We start from the raw sequence: 21,625 nt of genomic DNA, 5'->3' as shown, positions 1-21,625 counted from the left end.
AATTTCATCTGACATATCCCGTTAAAAATGCGCACGTTATTCACAAGAAATGTAGTTAGACACATATTTGAAGACATTTAGTGGTACATTGATACATTTTTAAAGATATTTCTGAATATTATTTTAACGATATATAATTGTTTGAATACATAGCTGAAAATCAATCATACTGATATGTATTTTGGTTATATGTTTTGTTTTCCAAGGCCCTAATACATAATATAAGCTATTCAGCATTTTATGAACTTATTTTGTGCATCCACTACTAAATTACATTCATCAGTTGCACATTTAAATCAGTAAATTTTTAACTTATGAACCAACTAGTTATTAGTGTGAAGAATACGTTACATCATAATAAATTATAATTGACCAAATCAATTATTTCTAAGTCTTTAGTAGTGGAGGTTCGTTCAGATGTTAACTATCTCAATTGTTCAAAATTGGATTCCATTTGTAAGTGCACTTGTTATGATTACTTTTGATATTTTAGTTTCATATTTAAGTATAAAGTTTGTTTGTTTATTATCTATATAAGTAAATGTTTGTATTCATACTATTTAAAAGTTCCTATAATACATTTTCAATGAAAGGAAAATTTTCGTCATTTTAGTTTATCCGAAGAAACAATATGTAGTGTATTCCCCTGCAAGAGAAATGTTTCTGAAATTCAGTTTAACAGAAAAAGTTGGTAACAAAATATGTTAATAAAAATTTTAGTGCAAAAGTTAAGGTATATTGTAACCAAATCGTTTCTACATTTTAGTTTCTCAGAAGTTAGAAAAAAATGTAGTGTCAATTTTCTGCAAGAAAAGTTTCTGAAATTTAGTTTAACAACAAAAAAATAAAGGTTTGTAACGAAATGTTAGTAAAACATTTTTTAGTGCAAAATTTATTTGTATAGTGTTATAACAAAAAAGTTACCGAAAAGTTTATCTATTTTTAGTTTTTCAGAAAAGTTAAAAAAGAATATATAGTGTAATTTTCTGCAAGAAAAGTTTCTGGAACTTCGTTTAACAAAACAGTTTGTAACAAAATATGTTAATAAAAATTTTTAGTGCAAAAAGTTAATGTTAACGTTGTAACAATAAACATTCTGCATTCTAGTTTATCAGAAGCGTTAGAAACAATATGTGGTGTAATTGTCTGCAAGAAAAGTTTCTGAAATACAGTTTATCAGAAAAAGTTTGTAACAAAATATGTTAATAAAAAATTTTTAGTGCAAAAAGTTAATGTTAACGTTGTAACAATAAACATTCTGCATTCTAGTTTATCAGAAGCGTTAGAAACAATATGTGGTGTAATTGTCTGCAAGAAAAGTTTCTGAAATACAGTTTATCAGAAAAAGTTTGTAACAAAATATGTTAATAAAAAATTTTTAGTGCAAAAAGTTAATGTTAACGTTGTAACAATAAACATTCTACATTGTAGTTTATCAGAAACGTTAGAAACAATATGTGGTGTAATTGTCTGCAAGAAAAGTTTCTGAAATGCAGTTTAACAAAAGAGTTAGTAACATAATGTTAGTAAAACACTTTTAGTGCAAAATTTATCTGTATAGTGTTGTAACAATTAACACTCTGCATTTTAGTTTGTCCGAAGAAACAATATGTGGTGTAATTGTCTGCAAGAAAATTTTTCTGGGACTTCGTTTAACAAAAGAGTTAGTAACATAATGTTAGTAAAACACTTTTAGTGCAAAAGTTAATGTTTAATGTTGTAACAATAAACATTCTGCATTCTAGTTTATCAGCAACGTTAGAAACAATATATGGTGTAATTGTCTGCAAGAAAAGTTTCTGGAACTTCGTTTAACGAAAGAGTTAGTAACATAATGTTAGTGAAAAAATTTTTAGTGCAAAATTTTATCTGTATAATGTTGTAGCAATAAACATTTTTCATTTTACTTTATCCCAAGAAACAATATGTAGTGTAATTTTCTGCAAGAAGTTTTCTGGAACTTCGTTTAACAAAACAGTTAGTAACATAATGTTAACAAAACACTTTTAGTGCAAAAGTTAATGTTGTAACAATAAACATTCTGCATTCTAGTTTATGAGCAATGTTAGAAACAATATGTGGTGTAATTGTCTGCAAGAAAAGTTTCTGGAACTTCGTTTAACAAAACAGTTAGTGACAAAATATGTTAGTAGAAAAATTTAGTGCAAAATTTATTTGTATAGTGTTGTAACAATAAACATTCTGCATTTTAGTTTATCAGAAATGTTACAAACAATATACACTCGAATGTTCTGCAAGAAAAGTTTTCTGATAAACTAGAATGTAGAATGTTTATTGTTACAACGTTAACATCAACTTTTTGCACTAAAAATTTTTATTAACATATTTTGTAACAAACTTTTCTGATAAACTGTATTTCAGAAACTTTTCTTGCAGACAATTACACCACATATTGTTTCTAACGCTTCTGATAAACTAGAATGCAGAATGTTTATTGTTACAACGTTAACATTAACTTTTTGCACTAAAAATTTTTTATTAACATATTTCGTTACAAACTGTTTTGTTAAACGAAGTTCCAGAAACTTTTCTTGCAGAAAATTACACTATATATTCTTTTTTAACTTTTCTGAAAAACTAAAAATAGATAAACTTTTCGGTAACTTTTTTGTTATAACACTATACAAATAAATTTTGCACTAAAAAATGTTTTACTAACATTTCGTTACAAACCTTTATTTTTTGTTGTTAAACTAAATTCCAGAAACTTTTCTTGCAGAAAATTGACACTACATTTTTTTCTAACTTCTGAGAAACTAAAATGTAGAAACGTTTTTGTTACAATATACATTAACTTTTGCACTAAAATTTTTATTAACATATTTTGTTACCAACTTTTTCTGTTAAACTGAATTTCAGAAACATTTCTCTTGCAGGGGAATACACTACATATTGTTTCTTCGGATAAACTAAAATGACGAAAATTTTCCTTTCATTGAAAATGTATTATAGGAACTTTTAAATAGTATGAATACAAACATTTACTTATATAGATAATAAACAAACAAACTTTATACTTAAATATGAAACTAAAATATCAAAAGTAATCATAACAAGTGCACTTACAATTGGAATCCAATTTTGAACAATTGAGATAGTTAACATCTGAACGAACCTCCACTACTAAAGACTTAGAAATAATTGATTTGGTCAATTATAATTTATTATGATGTAACGTATTCTTCACACTAATAACTAGTTGGTTCATAAGTTAAAAATTTACTGATTTAAATGTGCAACTGATGGATGTAATTTAGTAGTGGATGCACAAAATAAGTTCATAAAATGCTGAATAGCTTATATTACGTATTAGGGCCTTCGAAAACAAAACATATAACCAAAATACATATCAGTATGATTGATTTTCAGCTATGTAGTCAAACAATTATATATCGTTAAAATAATATTCAGAAATATCTTTAAAAATGTATCAATGTACCACTAAATGTCTTCAAATATGTGTCTAACTACATTTCTTGTGAATAACGTGCGCATTTTTAACTGGATATGTCAGATGAAATTATAGAAAATTTTAAAAATCTTTATCAAATATTTTAGTTTAATAACTAAATATGATTTCAATTGTCTCTCTAAATTCACGAATCTCTTATTTCCTTACACATTCTCCTTCTACAAATTTTCATCATAATTCTGTTTCACCCTTCTTCTGTAACTTAAAACATGTTCATATCACAATACTCTAAGGTTTCCATAATCGTCTAGCTACACAAAACTTTTCAACTCTCTTCTAGTAATTGAAATAATATACCAATCAGTACAGTATCAAATACCAAATGATTAAAACTAACCGTATAAACAAAATGCTTTGCATGTTCATGTTTATAATAAAGAAACGAAAATACAATTAATGTATGTGAGACTAAAAACTATTAGGACGTAAAATAAATAATTTAAACCATCCACCGTTTGTGCTTCTAACGTTTTTCTCAGTGTTGCCAACTGATAGATCATTTTCCAATCGCTGTAGAAAAAATTGTAACGTTCAGCTTAAATATAAAAGTGTAACTTTCATATGTATTCAGATGATATCAATCATCTGGTGAACGAAGGTCTCCATCATTTTCTTCTACATGTTTCCATCAGCTGATCTTTTCCATTTGTACAGTTTCTGCTAAACGACAGGTTATATCTATACATTTTGTATTCGATTGTCTTCTATGTACATCGCTTCTTATCTCTAGAAAATCCAATGTATGTTATTTCTCGTCCATCTTCTATCTGTTCTAGTTATGTGACCCACCAGTTCCGTTTCTGCTTCATTGCAGAGTATGTCACAACCTACATAGCATAAGTTTGCGCTTCACTTGCACTAGACTTGCGGAACTTTAAAAAGTTTTCTGATCTCTAAGTTAGCAGCAATCGAGCATCTGCTAAATTCTAACAATCTGTCAGTTACATACTAGTAGCCAACTTGCATTAAAAGTTGTGAATTGCTGATTTACACACATTTGGGGTCATTTTCGTTTCGCTTGCTATTCTTCACTTCCTTCTTAGAAGTCTTATGATCATAGTACAGCCGGAAATTCCTCAATATCAAATATAAGAATACAATTATATTTCAAACAAAACAATTTAAATGCAATATGTTTTGTTAAAAATATTAAGCAGCCATTTATTAGGCCTAAGTCTCGATTTTGTTTGAAGTATAGCAAATATAATTATAGTAATAATTATATAAATACAAAATAGATTGCAGCACAGTTCCTGATGCAAATTTTTGTCACAAAAATTACAAACTTACAAAAAAAAACTTATGAAACATTGTTTAAAAATACGTTATTTTTACGTAGCATAAATGTTAAGTATACTGCGTAAAGCTTTCGTTATATCTAAAATGCAACCCATCCTAACTCTTAATAGAGCTAGTTACATCATGTAGACGGTGTGTAGGCCAGTTAAAGGGTATGCTTTATCCAGTACTATCTTAAAAGAAGCCACTTCTCATTTGCTTGGAATTAAGTCCACCTCTTCCTATTTCTAAATGGACTACGTTCCTCGGTTATAAATCACAGTAATAGTTCAAATTCCACTTTAAACAACAGTACCCTTCTCATGTAGCCTTGATCTTAAATTTTAGTCATTCAAAGAACCAGTAAAAACAGTAACTCAACAATTTCCTGAAATAATTAAATTCAATATTTCAATCCAACAGCATAGCAATGGGTGAAAATATTTCTAGTTTATCTGACATATTCTATTCTTAATTCAAAAGCACGAAAAAAAAATAGTTTAACACATTCAATACTTAAGCACACTTCTCAACTAAAAACGTATCAGGCTGTCTGTGAATATCATATGCAACCCTCAAAACAGTTATGAAATGTTAATTGCATAATTTTCTAGGTGTAAAAATTAACCATAATTATTATTATTATTATTACATACACAAGGCATCCCGGTCTCTCATTCACGCTATATCCTATAATTTAGTCACGCTAATAGTTGTCGTCAATTGTGCTGCTGTTTGGCTTCTACCCGACGCTGTAAAACAATTTCACTAAACTATAGTGTTCCAAGTGGTATCCCTTATTGTAAATGGAATATTTCAATTTGTATACAAAGCTAATCCTAATAAAAACAAACACACTATTAATGTCGCTACCTACACTAATTAGATAATACCAAAGTTGTCCTAACGTGCATTACATATATCTCCTTTACTAATCTATTTTTTATATACATATAGTCGCTATTGAACTCTCAGTGGAAAATAATTGTGGGTTTTCAGTGTTAAAAGCAATATCCTTCAGTCAAGGAATCAACTTCAATAATAAGCTCTTCCGTGGCTAAGCGGTAAGCATACAAAACCCGAATTCGATTCCCGTGGGCTCATGTGGTTCAAATTCCACGTTAATCAGTAGGTCTACGTCTCATATAGCCTCGCTGTTAAAACGGACGCTAAACTGAAATTCAATTCAACTTCAATAATATAACACAATTTATTATTTTCAATCCATTTCCTTGAACTTACTGTATTATGTATACAGATACATAAAAATCTAATTCCATATTCAGAATTTTATCTGTTATCTGTGCCATGTTACGCTTGCAACATTATTTACCTACAATACGTTTCTTTCCTTATAAAATGTTTGGTACCAAAACTTCGTAAGCAGTAAATAGTACTGTCCATAAACTAAGTCACTTCTGAAACGAAATGCTTTCGTTTATTTCGAGTGTATTTCTAATACAAAATATTGTGCCAATAGTTCTCCCATGTCCTCATACATTCTCGTTCCACCAACTTATAAATGTGTACTTTATCCAAAATATAATACATAGAAAAAGCTATGGTGGGTACGCAATACAGCGTTCACCTGTGGTGCATGGGGTCTTTGGTTCGATTCCAGCTTGTTTCCAGTTAGCTTTTTGGTGCACAAACACTATGTGCGTGGGTTTTCTCGTGGTTCTCCTGCTTCTTCCCACTTTCTTCATTCCACCATATTCATTAATTTCTCATCACCGTCTCCTTTAGTCTAGCCAGTATATTCGTTAAACGTAAAACTTCAAATATTTCATTTAACTTTCAAAATACAAACACGTACATATCTTTACGTCAAATATTAATACACAATCAGTAAGAAATAAGTGTGTTTTCATTCTTCATAATATGTCTTATTAACTATTTGTGCGTTTATGTACAGTTAAATAATGAAATATATTTTAATCAAAATATCCCAACTACTCCAGCTAATATACAACATATATTTCCTAACGGGTAAAAAAAAATCCTTTGTGTGAGAGTTCTGAAGGTCAAACACACACACACACACACACACACACACACACACATACAGAGAGAAAGAAAGAGAGAGAAAGAGAGAGTGAAAAACAAAAAGTGAATAAAACCCTTGCTACCTGTTACAAAAACCCAATCAGCTGTCCCTGCTATTGTACCTGTATAATCGTTTTCTTAATAAATATAACTAAGCGACTATGGTGGTACAATGACATGAATTCATATAAATTACATTCTGCAGACAATTCAAAGATGTAAGTTTCCTCTCAGACAATACAAAACAAAAATAAATTAACATAAACCCTCGGCGACCTTATTCAGTTGCGCCAAAGAAAAAAATGATTTTTCATCCTTTTTTTTCGTTCCGTCTTTCCGCGTGCTAATCGCTAAAGAATTCATTCACGTTTTTTCCCTTTCTTCCAACCAAGTAAAGAGAATTACTATGCTGTATCACATCCATGTAATACAATTAAATATTAAATTAATTTATTACTAATTCTTTCTACATACCCTATGTACTTAAATATTGTCATTACACGCAACAAAATTATTCTGAACTTATGTAAAAGTAGAAATATGATAATCCCTACCAAACAAATACAAAAGATCACTAATTATATTTCTTACATACAAATCAGCTCCGTATATGAATATAAGAGCATATTTTGTAACAAACTTTTCTGATAAACTGTATTTCAGAAACTTTTCTTGCAGACAATTACACCACATATTGTTTCTAACGCTTCTGATAAACTAGAATGCAGAATGTTTATTGTTACAACGTTAACATTAACTTTTTGCACTAAAAATTTTTTATTAACATATTTCGTTACAAACTGTTTTGTTAAACGAAGTTCCAGAAACTTTTCTTGCAGAAAATTACACTATATATTCTTTTTTAACTTTTCTGAAAAACTAAAAATAGATAAACTTTTCGGTAACTTTTTTGTTATAACACTATACAAATAAATTTTGCACTAAAAAATGTTTTACTAACATTTCGTTACAAACCTTTATTTTTTGTTGTTAAACTAAATTCCAGAAACTTTTCTTGCAGAAAATTGACACTACATTTTTTTCTAACTTCTGAGAAACTAAAATGTAGAAACGTTTTTGTTACAATATACATTAACTTTTGCACTAAAATTTTTATTAACATATTTTGTTACCAACTTTTTCTGTTAAACTGAATTTCAGAAACATTTCTCTTGCAGGGGAATACACTACATATTGTTTCTTCGGATAAACTAAAATGACGAAAATTTTCCTTTCATTGAAAATGTATTATAGGAACTTTTAAATAGTATGAATACAAACATTTACTTATATAGATAATAAACAAACAAACTTTATACTTAAATATGAAACTAAAATATCAAAAGTAATCATAACAAGTGCACTTACAATTGGAATCCAATTTTGAACAATTGAGATAGTTAACATCTGAACGAACCTCCACTACTAAAGACTTAGAAATAATTGATTTGGTCAATTATAATTTATTATGATGTAACGTATTCTTCACACTAATAACTAGTTGGTTCATAAGTTAAAAATTTACTGATTTAAATGTGCAACTGATGGATGTAATTTAGTAGTGGATGCACAAAATAAGTTCATAAAATGCTGAATAGCTTATATTACGTATTAGGGCCTTCGAAAACAAAACATATAACCAAAATACATATCAGTATGATTGATTTTCAGCTATGTAGTCAAACAATTATATATCGTTAAAATAATATTCAGAAATATCTTTAAAAATGTATCAATGTACCACTAAATGTCTTCAAATATGTGTCTAACTACATTTCTTGTGAATAACGTGCGCATTTTTAACTGGATATGTCAGATGAAATTATAGAAAATTTTAAAAATCTTTATCAAATATTTTAGTTTAATAACTAAATATGATTTCAATTGTCTCTCTAAATTCACGAATCTCTTATTTCCTTACACATTCTCCTTCTACAAATTTTCATCATAATTCTGTTTCACCCTTCTTCTGTAACTTAAAACATGTTCATATCACAATATTCTAAGGTTTCCATAGTCGTCTAGCTACACAAAACTTTTCAACTCTCTTCTAGTAATTGAAATAATATACCAATCAGTACAGTATCAAATACCAAATGATTAAAACTAACCGTATAAACAAAATGCTTTGCATGTTCATGTTTATAATAAAGAAACGAAAATACAATTAATGTATGTGAGACTAAAAACTATTAGGACGTAAAAATAAATAATTTAAACCATCCACCGTTTGTGCTTCTAACGTTTTTCTCAGTGTTGCCAACTGATAGATCATTTTCCAATCGCTGTAGAAAAAATTGTAACGTTCAGCTTAAATATAAAAGTGTAACTTTCATATGTATTCAGATGATATCAATCATCTGGTGAACGAAGGTCTCCATCATTTTCTTCTACATGTTTCCATCAGCTGATCTTTTCCATTTGTACAGTTTCTGCTAAACGACAGGTTATATCTATACATTTTGTATTCGATTGTCTTCTATGTACATCGCTTCTTATCTCTAGAAAATCCAATGTATGTTATTTCTCGTCCATCTTCTATCTGTTCTAGTTATGTGACCCACCAGTTCCGTTTCTGCTTCATTGCAGAGTATGTCACAACCTACATAGCATAAGTTTGCGCTTCACTTGCACTAGACTTGCGGAACTTTAAAAAGTTTTCTGATCTCTAAGTTAGCAGCAATCGAGCATCTGCTAAATTCTAACAATCTGTCAGTTACATACTAGTAGCCAACTTGCATTAAAAGTTGTGAATTGCTGATTTACACACATTTGGGGTCATTTTCGTTTCGCTTGCTATTCTTCACTTCCTTCTTAGAAGTCTTATGATCATAGTACAGCCGGAAATTCCTCAACATCAAATATAAGAACACAATTATATTTCAAACAAAACAATTTAAATGCAATATGTTTTGTTAAAAATATTAAGCAGCCATTTATTAGGCCTAAGTCTCGATTTTGTTTGAAGTATAGCAAATATAATTATAGTAATAATTATATAAATACAAAATAGATTGCAGCACAGTTCCTGATGCAAATTTTTGTCACAAAAATTACAAACTTACAAAAAAAACTTATGAAACATTGTTTAAAAATACGTTATTTTTACGTAGCATAAATGTTAAGTATACTGCGTAAAGCTTTCGTTATATCTAAAATGCAACCCATCCTAACTCTTAATAGAGCTAGTTACATCATGTAGACGGTGTGTAGGCCAGTTAAAGGGTATGCTTTATCCAGTACTATCTTAAAAGAAGCCACTTCTCATTTGCTTGGAATTAAGTCCACCTCTTCCTATTTCTAAATGGACTACGTTCCTCGGTTATAAATCACAGTAATAGTTCAAATTCCACTTTAAACAACAGTACCCTTCTCATGTAGCCTTGATCTTAAATTTTAGTCATTCAAAGAACCAGTAAAAACAGTAACTCAACAATTTCCTGAAATAATTAAATTCAATATTTCAATCCAACAGCATAGCAATGGGTGAAAATATTTCTAGTTTATCTGACATATTCTATTCTTAATTCAAAAGCACGAAAAAAAAATAGTTTAACACATTCAATACTTAAGCACACTTCTCAACTAAAAACGTATCAGGCTGTCTGTGAATATCATATGCAACCCTCAAAACAGTTATGAAATGTTAATTGCATAATTTTCTAGGTGTAAAAATTAACCATAATTATTATTATTATTATTACATACACAAGGCATCCCGGTCTCTCATTCACGCTATATCCTATAATTTAGTCACGCTAATAGTTGTCGTCAATTGTGCTGCTGTTTGCCTTCTACCTGACGCTGTAAAACAATTTCACTAAACTATAGTGTTCCAAGTGGTATCCCTTATTGTAAATGGAATATTTCAATTTGTATACAAAGCTAATCCTAATAAAAACAAACACACTATTAATGTCGCTACCTACACTAATTAGATAATACCAAAGTTGTCCTAACGTGCATTACATATATCTCCTTTACTAATCTATTTTTTATATACATATAGTCGCTATTGAACTCTCAGTGGAAAATAATTGTGGGTTTTCAGTGTTAAAAGCAATATCCTTCAGTCAAGGAATCAACTTCAATAATAAGCTCTTCCGTGGCTAAGCGGTAAGCATACAAAACCCGAATTCGATTCCCGTGGGCTCATGTGGTTCAAATTCCACGTTAATCAGTAGGTCTACGTCTCATATAGCCTCGCTGTTAAAACGGACGCTAAACTGAAATTCAATTCAACTTCAATAATATAACACAATTTATTATTTTCAATCCATTTCCTTGAACTTACTGTATTATGTATACAGATACATAAAAATCTAATTCCATATTCAGAATTTTATCTGTTATCTGTGCCATGTTACGCTTGCAACATTATTTACCTACAATACGTTTCTTTCCTTATAAAATGTTTGGTACCAAAACTTCGTAAGCAGTAAATAGTACTGTCCATAAACTAAGTCACTTCTGAAACGAAATGCTTTCGTTTATTTCGAGTGTATTTCTAATACAAAATATTGTGCCAATAGTTCTCCCATGTCCTCATACATTCTCGTTCCACCAACTTATAAATGTGTACTTTATCCAAAATATAATACATAGAAAAAGCTATGGTGGGTACGCAATACAGCGTTCACCTGTGGTGCATGGGGTCTTTGGTTCGATTCCAGCTTGTTTCCAGTTAGCTTTTTGGTGCACAAACACTATGTGCGTGGGTTTTCTCGTGGTTCTCCTGCTTCTTCCCACTTTCTTCATTCCACCATATTCATTAATTTCTCATCACCGTCTCCTTTAGTCTAGCCAGTATATTCGTTAAACGTAAAACTTCAAATATTTCATTTAACTTTCAAAATACAAACACGTACATATCTTTACGTCAAATATTAATACACAATCAGTAAGAAATAAGTGTGTTTTCATTCTTCATAATATGTCTTATTAACTATTTGTGCGTTTATGTACAGTTAAATAATGAAATATATTTTAATCAAAATATCCCAACTACTCCAGCTAATATACAACATATATTTCCTAACGGGTAAAAAAAAATCCTTTGTGTGAGAGTTCTGAAGGTCAAACACACACACACACACACACACACACACACACACATACAGAGAGAAAGAAAGAGAGAGAAAGAGAGAGTGAAAAACAAAAAGTGAATAAAACCCTTGCTACCTGTTACAAAAACCCAATCAGCTGTCCCTGCTATTGTACCTGTATAATCGTTTTCTTAATAAATATAACTAAGCGACTATGGTGGTACAATGACATGAATTCATATAAATTACATTCTGCAGACAATTCAAAGATGTAAGTTTCCTCTCAGACAATACAAAACAAAAATAAATTAACATAAACCCTCGGCGACCTTATTCAGTTGCGCCAAAGAAAAAAATGATTTTTCATCCTTTTTTTTCGTTCCGTCTTTCCGCGTGCTAATCGCTAAAGAATTCATTCACGTTTTTTCCCTTTCTTCCAACCAAGTAAAGAGAATTACTATGCTGTATCACATCCATGTAATACAATTAAATATTAAATTAATTTATTACTAATTCTTTCTACATACCCTATGTACTTAAATATTGTCATTACACGCAACAAAATTATTCTGAACTTATGTAAAAGTAGAAATATGATAATCCCTACCAAACAAATACAAAAGATCACTAATTATATTTCTTACATACAAATCAGCTCCGTATATGAATATAAGAGAGTACGAAGCAGTTAAACCGACCAGGTTTTGACCTTGGAAGTTAATGGTCTTCAAAGAAGAAAGAATGCTTCCTGCTGTCCTGGAAGGGTGAGTATGGAGGGTGAGTAATTGTCCTTGAGCCGTATGTTAATATTAATGGCAAAAGGTTAGTAATTAGCATACTACTACAAGTTTAATTCAAATAAAAGGTACATTACGGGTACTTATGAACTTCAATTACAGTTCGGCAATGAAACTACATACGTGAAAAGGTAAGTTGCATACAAGTAATGAAAGTGTAAGTACTTTGGAGGTTACATATGTTCAAAGGGCAATACAGTAAGTACACATAGGTAATACTAGTTACAGGTAATGAGTATAAGTACAAAAACTAAGTAGTTTCAATGTTACATACGCGAAGTAATGAGACTACAGTCCGGTACAGCATAATTACATGTCAGTAATTGTTCCTAAAGTACCGGTAAAAAAGCTGTAATAATTCAATTACAATTGAACCTTTGTACTTCAATGAGAGTACTTAGAGTAATTACAATATTCATTACTTCAATGACAGTATGTACATAGAGTACCAAAAGGGTAAGTACAGAAACTAATTGAAAAAGGCGACACAGTAATTGAAAGTGGGGTACAGATGTAAACTATTCTACTAAGGTGTCTTCTTATAGATAATCCATCTTTTCTCCCCGAATGATATCAATCTTAAACAATAGATCCATTGGAAGCAATGAAAGAGAGCAATCATGCACCATTAAAACTAGGAATGCAATGGATATACCCGATTGGAATGAAATGAGCTGAGCGAGCTTAAACTACGTAATCATGACTTTTTCCCCATGTTAAGTCTATGGAAGGGTTTTTCGGTGATTATTCCTTGATGGTACATCGGATTTTTGATTTCGACCTATGTTCTCACTCAGCACGACATACTCTATCAGCGTGCTAAGTTTGGTTGAGATCGGCCAAACGGTCTAGGAGGAAGCGTTTTTCGGTGATTATTCCTCGATGGTTCATCGGATTTTTGATTTCGACCTGTGTTCTCACTCAGCACGACATACTCTATCAGCGTGCTAAGTTTGGTGGAGATCGGCCAAACGGTCTAGGAGGAAGCGTTTTTCGGTGATTATTCCTCGATGGTACATCGGATTTTTGATTTCGACCTATGTTGTCACTCAGCACGACATACTCTATCAGCGTGCTAAGTTTGGTTGAGATCGGCCAAACGGTCTAGGAGGAGTTCGCGGACAACTAAACGGCTAACCCGAGTATAAGAGCTTCGCTTCGCTCAGCTCAATAACGTATTATTTTATCTAAAATTGTTAATTAAACATGATCTAAGATATGTTAAATTATTACATTGTTTCTGAGTTATTTTGACAGAATCATCGTGTTGACACTATAATGATAACAGTCGTTTTATATCTTCGGTTACCTCTCTATGACAATTATGTCATTGTAATAAATAACTGTCATCAATTATTTAATTTATATGCTCAATTAGAAATAAAATAGTGAAACAATAATATGATTGTAAAAAGTCAGGAATTTAGCAATTCTCAAGATAGGTCAAATATAACTGTAAATAGCATTTTATTTTACAACCGACTCGAAACAAAGGAGGAGATTCAATTGGATCCGTTTATGTAAATTTATCTTACAATAAATGTTGTAAAAAGACATGCCATACTTCATGAAAATTTCAGAGAGTTTTTACAAAATTTATCGTAGAATGTAGTATGAAGATATCGTCTCTGCATCTTTAAAAACTACTACGTGTAGTTTTTGTTCAAAATGAAATTTTTACAGATTTATTACCAGTTTGGTTTAGAAAATACACCTACAGAGACTTTTAGTATAAAATCGTTCTTTTAAGGGGTAATTACAGCATAAGCCATAACTCGCTATGTGATATTGCTGTTCAATTTGTCCTATCGTTTTCCTCTAAATGTTCTCGAAAACATATAACTCATTTTATATTAAAATTGTGAACATTATAAGCAGTATAAAGTGAAACTAAACGCCAATATATCAGATTTTTAATCACATTACACTGCATTGGAAACGATAAACTAATTATATATTATAATAATTAAATTTAGAAAATAACACACCCGTAACTTTGTAGGATGGTAAAAGTTATTTCCCCCTGACTTTAACCCCTCAGTTTCAGAAGCATTTTACAAGTTTTCTAACTGGACATCTAAAATCAAATTTACTGAGCAATGCTGTACTTGCGCAGTATTGAGAAACAATATTTGATTTTGTTACCTCAGTGAACTATGAATAATTTATATAAAAGAACAATTAATCCATTAGCGAATAGGAGCTCCTCCGTGGCTAAGCGGTTAGCGTACGCGCCTTTGGCGTGGGTGGCCCGGGTTCGATTCCCGGCGGGAGCTCATGTGGTTCGGATTCCACGTTAATCAGTAGGTCCACGTCTCATATAGCCTCGCTGCTGAACGGGACGCAAAACTCAATATCAACTCAACCATTAGCGAATAGCAACATCATATATGGTAACTTAATGTGAATTGATATTTCTTTTTATTGTTCATTGAGAGCAGTGTACTTCTAAACGATCTCAGTTTCACGTTAACAAACATGTCTTAACTTAGAATGTAAGATTAATAATGCAATAAATATGTATCACAGAGTATAATTCAGATCTGAGAGGTATTTTCCAGAACATGATGTAGTATGTACGTAGTATTATTTTTATGAATCATACGTCTAGTTCAATAAAGATGTCTATAGTTTAGTTTGTTGTTGTTGTTGTTTCATAAGGCAATTCACAGAGACGCTCAGCTTCGTTAAATGCAAGGTAACTTCAATGTTGAAAGAAACACAATTTCATTTCTTGAGCCTCTTCAATTAAACGTATTCCACTTAATTGTTACTAAACGTTTTGTAACAACATTTCATTCTGGAACATATCTAACAACCATTTATATCATTTCATAAGGTTTAGGCAGGGACGCAAATAACCGCTCTTCCACTCGCCCGGAGCGAGCGGTTCATCGATGCGGGCGAGTAGTTAATATCATATCGAAGGTAAGTAAATGATTTCTATTATGGCATGTGGGCTAGTAACTTTTTTCTTGGGCTAGTAAAATTTTGTTGCATATTTGCATCCCGGGTTTAGGAATAATCTACTCTCTTAAAAGTTCAAAGAAATTTATTGACATAAAAAATAAATGTTAATTATTTTAAATATTAATACGTAAAACAGTACATATATTTGAATTTTAGTCCATTTTACTATAAGATGTTTCTTATAAAAGTTTCTCGTACTAATCGTGCATTAAGTATATGGGATAATATTTAGCTATGTGAAATATATGATATTATTCAGAATATTTAATAATAAGTTATTGATTATAATAACAATAGTTCAATTCAAAGAATATTATCATACATATTATCACACTATATATACATGCAAAGAATATGTGATTAAACTAATACTACACGCTAATAATTCTTCGTACATTATATTATAAATGTTATCATTGTCATTATGTAATTAGCCTCTTCACGTATGATTTTTCTGTTTTAATATCATCCATCAACTGTAGCCTCTTTCGCCTCCTCTCTATTCTTCCTCCCATCGTAAATTATAACACGTCTGTCATAACACAGTTACTTCTTAGGCAATGTCCCAATCAGTTTCTCTTCTTTTTTCCAATTGCATCTAAAGTTGTTCTTTCGTCCCTCCACTCCATCTAACACAACCTTCCAGTCGCTTTCTGTTCGACCAAGCTAAATCTGTCCCCATCCACTTTTCGAAAGCCTCCACTTTCATTCATCGCTTCTGCGTAATCTTCAGGTTTTCTGTCCGTAGAATACATTACAAATGTTATTCCTCAAAAACGTTTAATCATGTTATAAAGGTCGACCTAATTATATAAATAATGAATGTATTAAGCCCTAAAAACATTCAAATTTAAGCCCATCCTTTATATTTCCTTCATTGCATTTTTATTTTATCGTATTCGCACACTAGGTTCTGAATTTTCATTGCAGCAACTGTTATTAAATTAAGAATGTTGATGTTTTATTAACATGAATCACCGTGTTGACATTACAGATATAATAGTTGTTTTATATCTTCGGTTTCCTCTCTTCCTTTGTATTCAATAAAGGCTAAATGAGAATTATGTCATTGTAATAAATACCTGTCATCATATTTAATCTGTATACTTAATTAGGAAATAAGACAGTAAAACAATAAAACAATTGTAAAGAATCAATAATTTAGCCACTTTCAAGGTGGCTCAAATATGATCGTAGATAGCATTTTATTGTATGATTGACTTCAGAAAACGGAGGGGATTCTCAATCTGACCCGTTTATATATATTTACAATCATTGTCAAAAGTCTGAGCACACTACTGATGTTTTAGAATAAAACCATACAAACGCCAGTTAGTTGGACAAGTTCTGTGAAATAAATTTGATTGCTCATGTAAAGAATTTAAAACATATAGTCCTATTAAAACTGAGACAAATTATTTGAATATGTTTGCGTTCAATGAAATGAGCCGATCCTTACCTTTGGTCATTATTCAACATTTGCGAAGCTAAGTGACTCCAGTAACTCTAAAGACCTTCAGTATCCTGTCAAGTTCATCTTTCAATAACTCGATGGGTAACAAATCCGGTGACTGTGGCGACTATTATATTTGTTGGTGATATAAGCGTCTTCTTTGTATTGCAGATAACTACTGCATAGCCTGGAAGGATTTTGGGATGCTAATCTTGTTATGTATAAAGTTACGTGCCCCAAATATTCGTTACTGATGGATTTCCATGACTCATTTAAACATTATGAAATACATTTTCGTCCATTATTCCATTAATTCGAACTAAATTATCAACCTGCTAGTCTGTAAAGCGTTTCCAAACAGTGGCGCTATCTTCTCCGTGCTTTAATGTAGATATTACAAAGTGAGGATGAAAGCGCTCTTTGGGACTACAATGCACACATTTCTAGAATTGGAAGTCAAACAGTTGGAATTTAGATTCGTCTGTCCAGATTGATCTCTTCCATTGTTCATCGTTTCAGTTGTTATTTTAGTTTATTTTATTTTTGGAACAGGGATATCTTTTGACCCAGGAATGGTTTCTTTACCTCAACACTATAAATCTGAAGACACTATAAATCTGCTCCCTCCGATCACAAAGCGACTTCTGTCACAGAATAACTCTCTTCGTTCAAAATAACCATTTAATACGCCTGCTTTGACTCTTAGTTATCAGTTTCTCTTCTGCATTTTATAATACTTTATCATGTTCTTTACACTATTCAACTAGTTCACGCGAATGAAAACAGTACGATCTTACATTCAAGGTTTGCTTCCAATTTTGTCCATATTACGACACGATTAAATAGCGTATACACAACTGACTGTTGAGGTAGTCAACTACTGTCTGGGGTTCATACACCACTAGGTGATGTTGGAACTCTGCATCATTAAACAAAGTGTGACGTTCGTTGTCTATTCCTTAGTTATCATTTTCATTCCAACTCCTCAACCGCAGAGTGTTAATAAGTGTATATGTTTACATACAATTCCATAACGCGTAGACCGATTTAAAAATAATATATTTAATCACGTATGTTTCGTATGCTACCCATTTTATAGAAAGTAAATGTCATACCTTCAGTTCCTAAATTAATTCCTGATGTAAAATTAGATCGTATAATACTTTAATGAAACATTAATTTGTTTGACATGACACAGACTTAAAAAAGAATATTTATAGATAATATTGATGAATTATATTCTGCTTTCAAGCGTGTTATTATTATTTTCTGCTTTTGAGCTCTTTTACGAATATTTTCATAACTGCTTCTATTGAAGTTAGTTAATATTGCTTTTTCTTAAAGTTTTTTAATCAACTTTTCAGGATAGCCTTCTGTGAATTAATGATGTGTTTATAAAATATCACATTCTTAAGCTTAAAAATTTATAGGTCTTTTATTCGTACATTTCCACTCTGCCAATTGCTACCGAAATTTTTTGATATACGTAGCACAACCTACCAACAGAACGTAATTACGAAAGGTATCGGTAGCGGAAAACAAAAATACTGATCATGAATCACCTCATATATGTAATTGATGTGTTCTACTAGCTTAAGTGTATAACAGTATATTGTTATAAGGACGTGTTCGGCTCTTAGAGAGATCGTGGAACAAGAGTTATTTATAAAGACCAGAAATAAATCTTAGGTGGATGATGACCTCATAGACTGTCCATTTCGACTCTTAACCATATAGAGCATTCTTCAGACCCGTTTGTTAAACGAATCGCTGTTAGCTAACATTCTATATGGTTTCTCCAGATTATTCAAAAAGTTTTGAAAATGAAATTAAATATTTAAGTTTTACGTCCCATGGCTTTGCCGGCTAGGCTAAAGGAGACGGTGATGATGAGAAATGAATACAATGGTGGAATTAATAAAGTGGGAGGAAACGAGGAAACAAATGAAGACGGTGTTTGTCCATCACAGAGCTCACTTGGCGCGAGCTGGGATCGAACTAAAGATCCCATGTACTAAAGGTGAACGCTCTACCACTGAGCCATCACGGTCCCCTCAAAAAGTTTTATTTCAGTAGTGAGACAAAGCATTCTCGAAACCTGATTAGCAGAACAATACCTTGGCGTGTTTCATATATTTCAAAATATTCATAATACATACTACATGTAAGCTTCATCTGCAGTAGTTCATCATATACACGTGGCGAATGGAGAGGAGAAATGTACTATAGGTGATAAAATATTTAAAAATATTATGGGATAAAAATTGAAAATTTATTATAATTTTATTTACAGAAGTTGCAAATGAGAGTTAATTACTTATGTTATTGCAGGAAATTGGAAATGGTAATAATTACTGGATATTTGATGCTGAATGTGATTGCAGTAAGTCTTTGTTCTATCACAATAACATCAAAATCAATGTATGAAAGTTTGGAAACTTTCTTAACATCAGTTATTAACGATTGCTTCCATGAAAATACATGTATATTGCTATCAAGTGAAGACCGTTATTTCAATTTACATTTGGAGCAATTTACACCTATTGTGAACTATCAAATCGACGCTATCAGTAACGAAGAGAGGTATAATTTGTTTCTTTTGGTTATGAATGAAGCTTGCAACTCCTTTGTACTTGAGACTAAGAATATTTCTGAAACATTTAATGCTTTGAATGAGGCTTCGCAAAAATCTATCCAAAGGAAAATAAGACGATTTATCGTAATTACTCGAGATACAAAAGAAGAAACAGAAAACATATTGAAATACAAATGGATTAAATACTTCCCTTATATCTATATTGTAAACATAACTCAAAATTCAAGTTTTGAAATTTCAACACAAGTTTTAGGGGATAATTTAATACCGGAGAAATTTACAAAAATTGAGACTACAGTGCAAGGATTGGTCACTTCTTGTAAGAATCTGAACAATGATAAAATATTAGATTTAAATCGCAAAACATTAAAAGTTTTGTTATGGATGTACCCTCCTTATACAATGGAAAACAAAGACGGGTCTTACGACGGAACTGATTATCGAATTATGGAAGAGTTTTCCCGGAAGCACAACATGTCATGGTCTTTTTATACCAAAGATATTCCCTGGGGATATCCATCTGACAATGATACTGTCGATAGCTATTATGGGCGTATTAAATCAACGGAGTTCCAAATAGCATCTCCGGGTGACTATATTACCATGTCGAGAATGCAATATTATGATCAAAGTATACCATACGTCCAAACAAGTTTGTCCTTTATGACTCTGAAACCAAAGCGAATTAACACTCTGTGGTCCATATTCCATCCTCTATCAGTCAACGTATGGTTTGGTGTAATATGTTTGGTGCTGTGTGCCGCTGTTTCTCTTAGTTTATCCTCTACTGTGCTTAGTTATGTACTAAATTTAAGACTTAATTACTCTTCCTACTTCTATTCGTTGCTTTATTCTGTTGGTATTAGTGTGGGTATGGGAATACCACAACCTAAACACTATATACTAAGATTACTGATAATTTCGCTTCACTTTACTTCCATACTTTTGATAACTGCTTATAATAGCAATCTTGTATCTTTTCTCTCGCTACCAATTCATGACATTCCAATAGATACTTGGAAACAACTTGTGGACTCAGGATTAAAGTGGGGATCCGATGTCATTGGTTGGGGGGAATACTTTGAAGATACCTCAGACATTCTGCTGAAGACAATAGCTCAAAGAGAATCTGAAATTAAGGACACTTCTAAATTGTATGAGCTTGCTAAAAGTGGTAAAATTGCTATATTGACTGAGAGACTTTTCTCCAACCGTATCACAGGCATCTACTACCTTCCAGAAGATTTCTTTGTGAATTTACATCTAATGAAGAAAGATCAAATGAATTTTTACGTAGTATTTAATTTTCCAAGGGGATCGCCTTTAGTAAAATATTTTAATGTTCTGGTTAGACATATGCGAGATTCTGGGATACTTATGAAGATGCAACGTGATATTGTTGATCGCTTGCAAACACAAAGACATTTATTACCTTTGCAGCCTAGAGATGTTTATGATAATACAGCATACTCACTGCATATCGCAGATGTGGATGGATGCTTCATATTGCTTCTAGTTGGATATTTGGCATCAATCATAGTTTTCTTCCTTGAAATATTAGCAGGAAGGGAGAAATGCTTTCCAATTCGGAGATAATATTGATACTGTGTTTTACGTAGTCGATACTATAGAAAACATATTCTATTATTGAATGACGTGGAATGGGCGAGATTTATTCAGAAGATGCTACTGTACACAATAGAAGAAAACGAACTGAAATTATGTGCAGTCACAATATTAAGATGCATAAGTTTTTAGAGGTTGTAATTATTGCTTCTGATGTCAACGGTTAAAGTAGATAAAATTGTATATTATGATGTTTGATAAGCTGAAAGCAATTTGTTGATAATGTAAACAGAATAAAAATGATCGAGTTAATGTTAATCCCGTATCATTCGAATTGAAACATATACGATTACGTAGTTGTAAAGAAAACGAGTAGAAACA

At 31.3% G+C, this 21,625-nt stretch overlaps 1 protein-coding gene across 1 annotated transcript; it reads left to right on the top strand.

Annotated features, from left to right (window-relative positions):
- The first annotated feature begins 19,423 nt into the window (after positions 1–19,423).
- Positions 19,424–21,274, top strand: LOC145678993 (ionotropic receptor 21a-like). The gene has a single exon (XM_081749595.1). The coding sequence runs from the start codon at positions 19,424–19,426 to the stop codon at positions 21,272–21,274; it is 1,851 nt and encodes a 616-aa protein (XP_081605721.1).
- The last annotated feature ends 351 nt before the right edge of the window (positions 21,275–21,625 follow it).

The sequence above is a fragment of the Thermobia domestica genome, chromosome 2 (assembly GCF_964235325.1).
Source record: "Thermobia domestica chromosome 2, izTheDome1.hap1.1, whole genome shotgun sequence".
Lineage (NCBI taxonomy): Eukaryota > Metazoa > Arthropoda > Insecta > Zygentoma > Lepismatidae > Thermobia > Thermobia domestica.
Note: the sequence above shows the minus strand (reverse complement) of the source record. Positions and strands in the feature narration are given on the sequence as shown.

Coding starts and splice junctions, on each gene's coding strand:
- LOC145678993 (XM_081749595.1), top strand. CDS start 19,424: ATGGTAATAATTACTGGATATTTGATGCTGAATGTGATTGCAGTAAGT.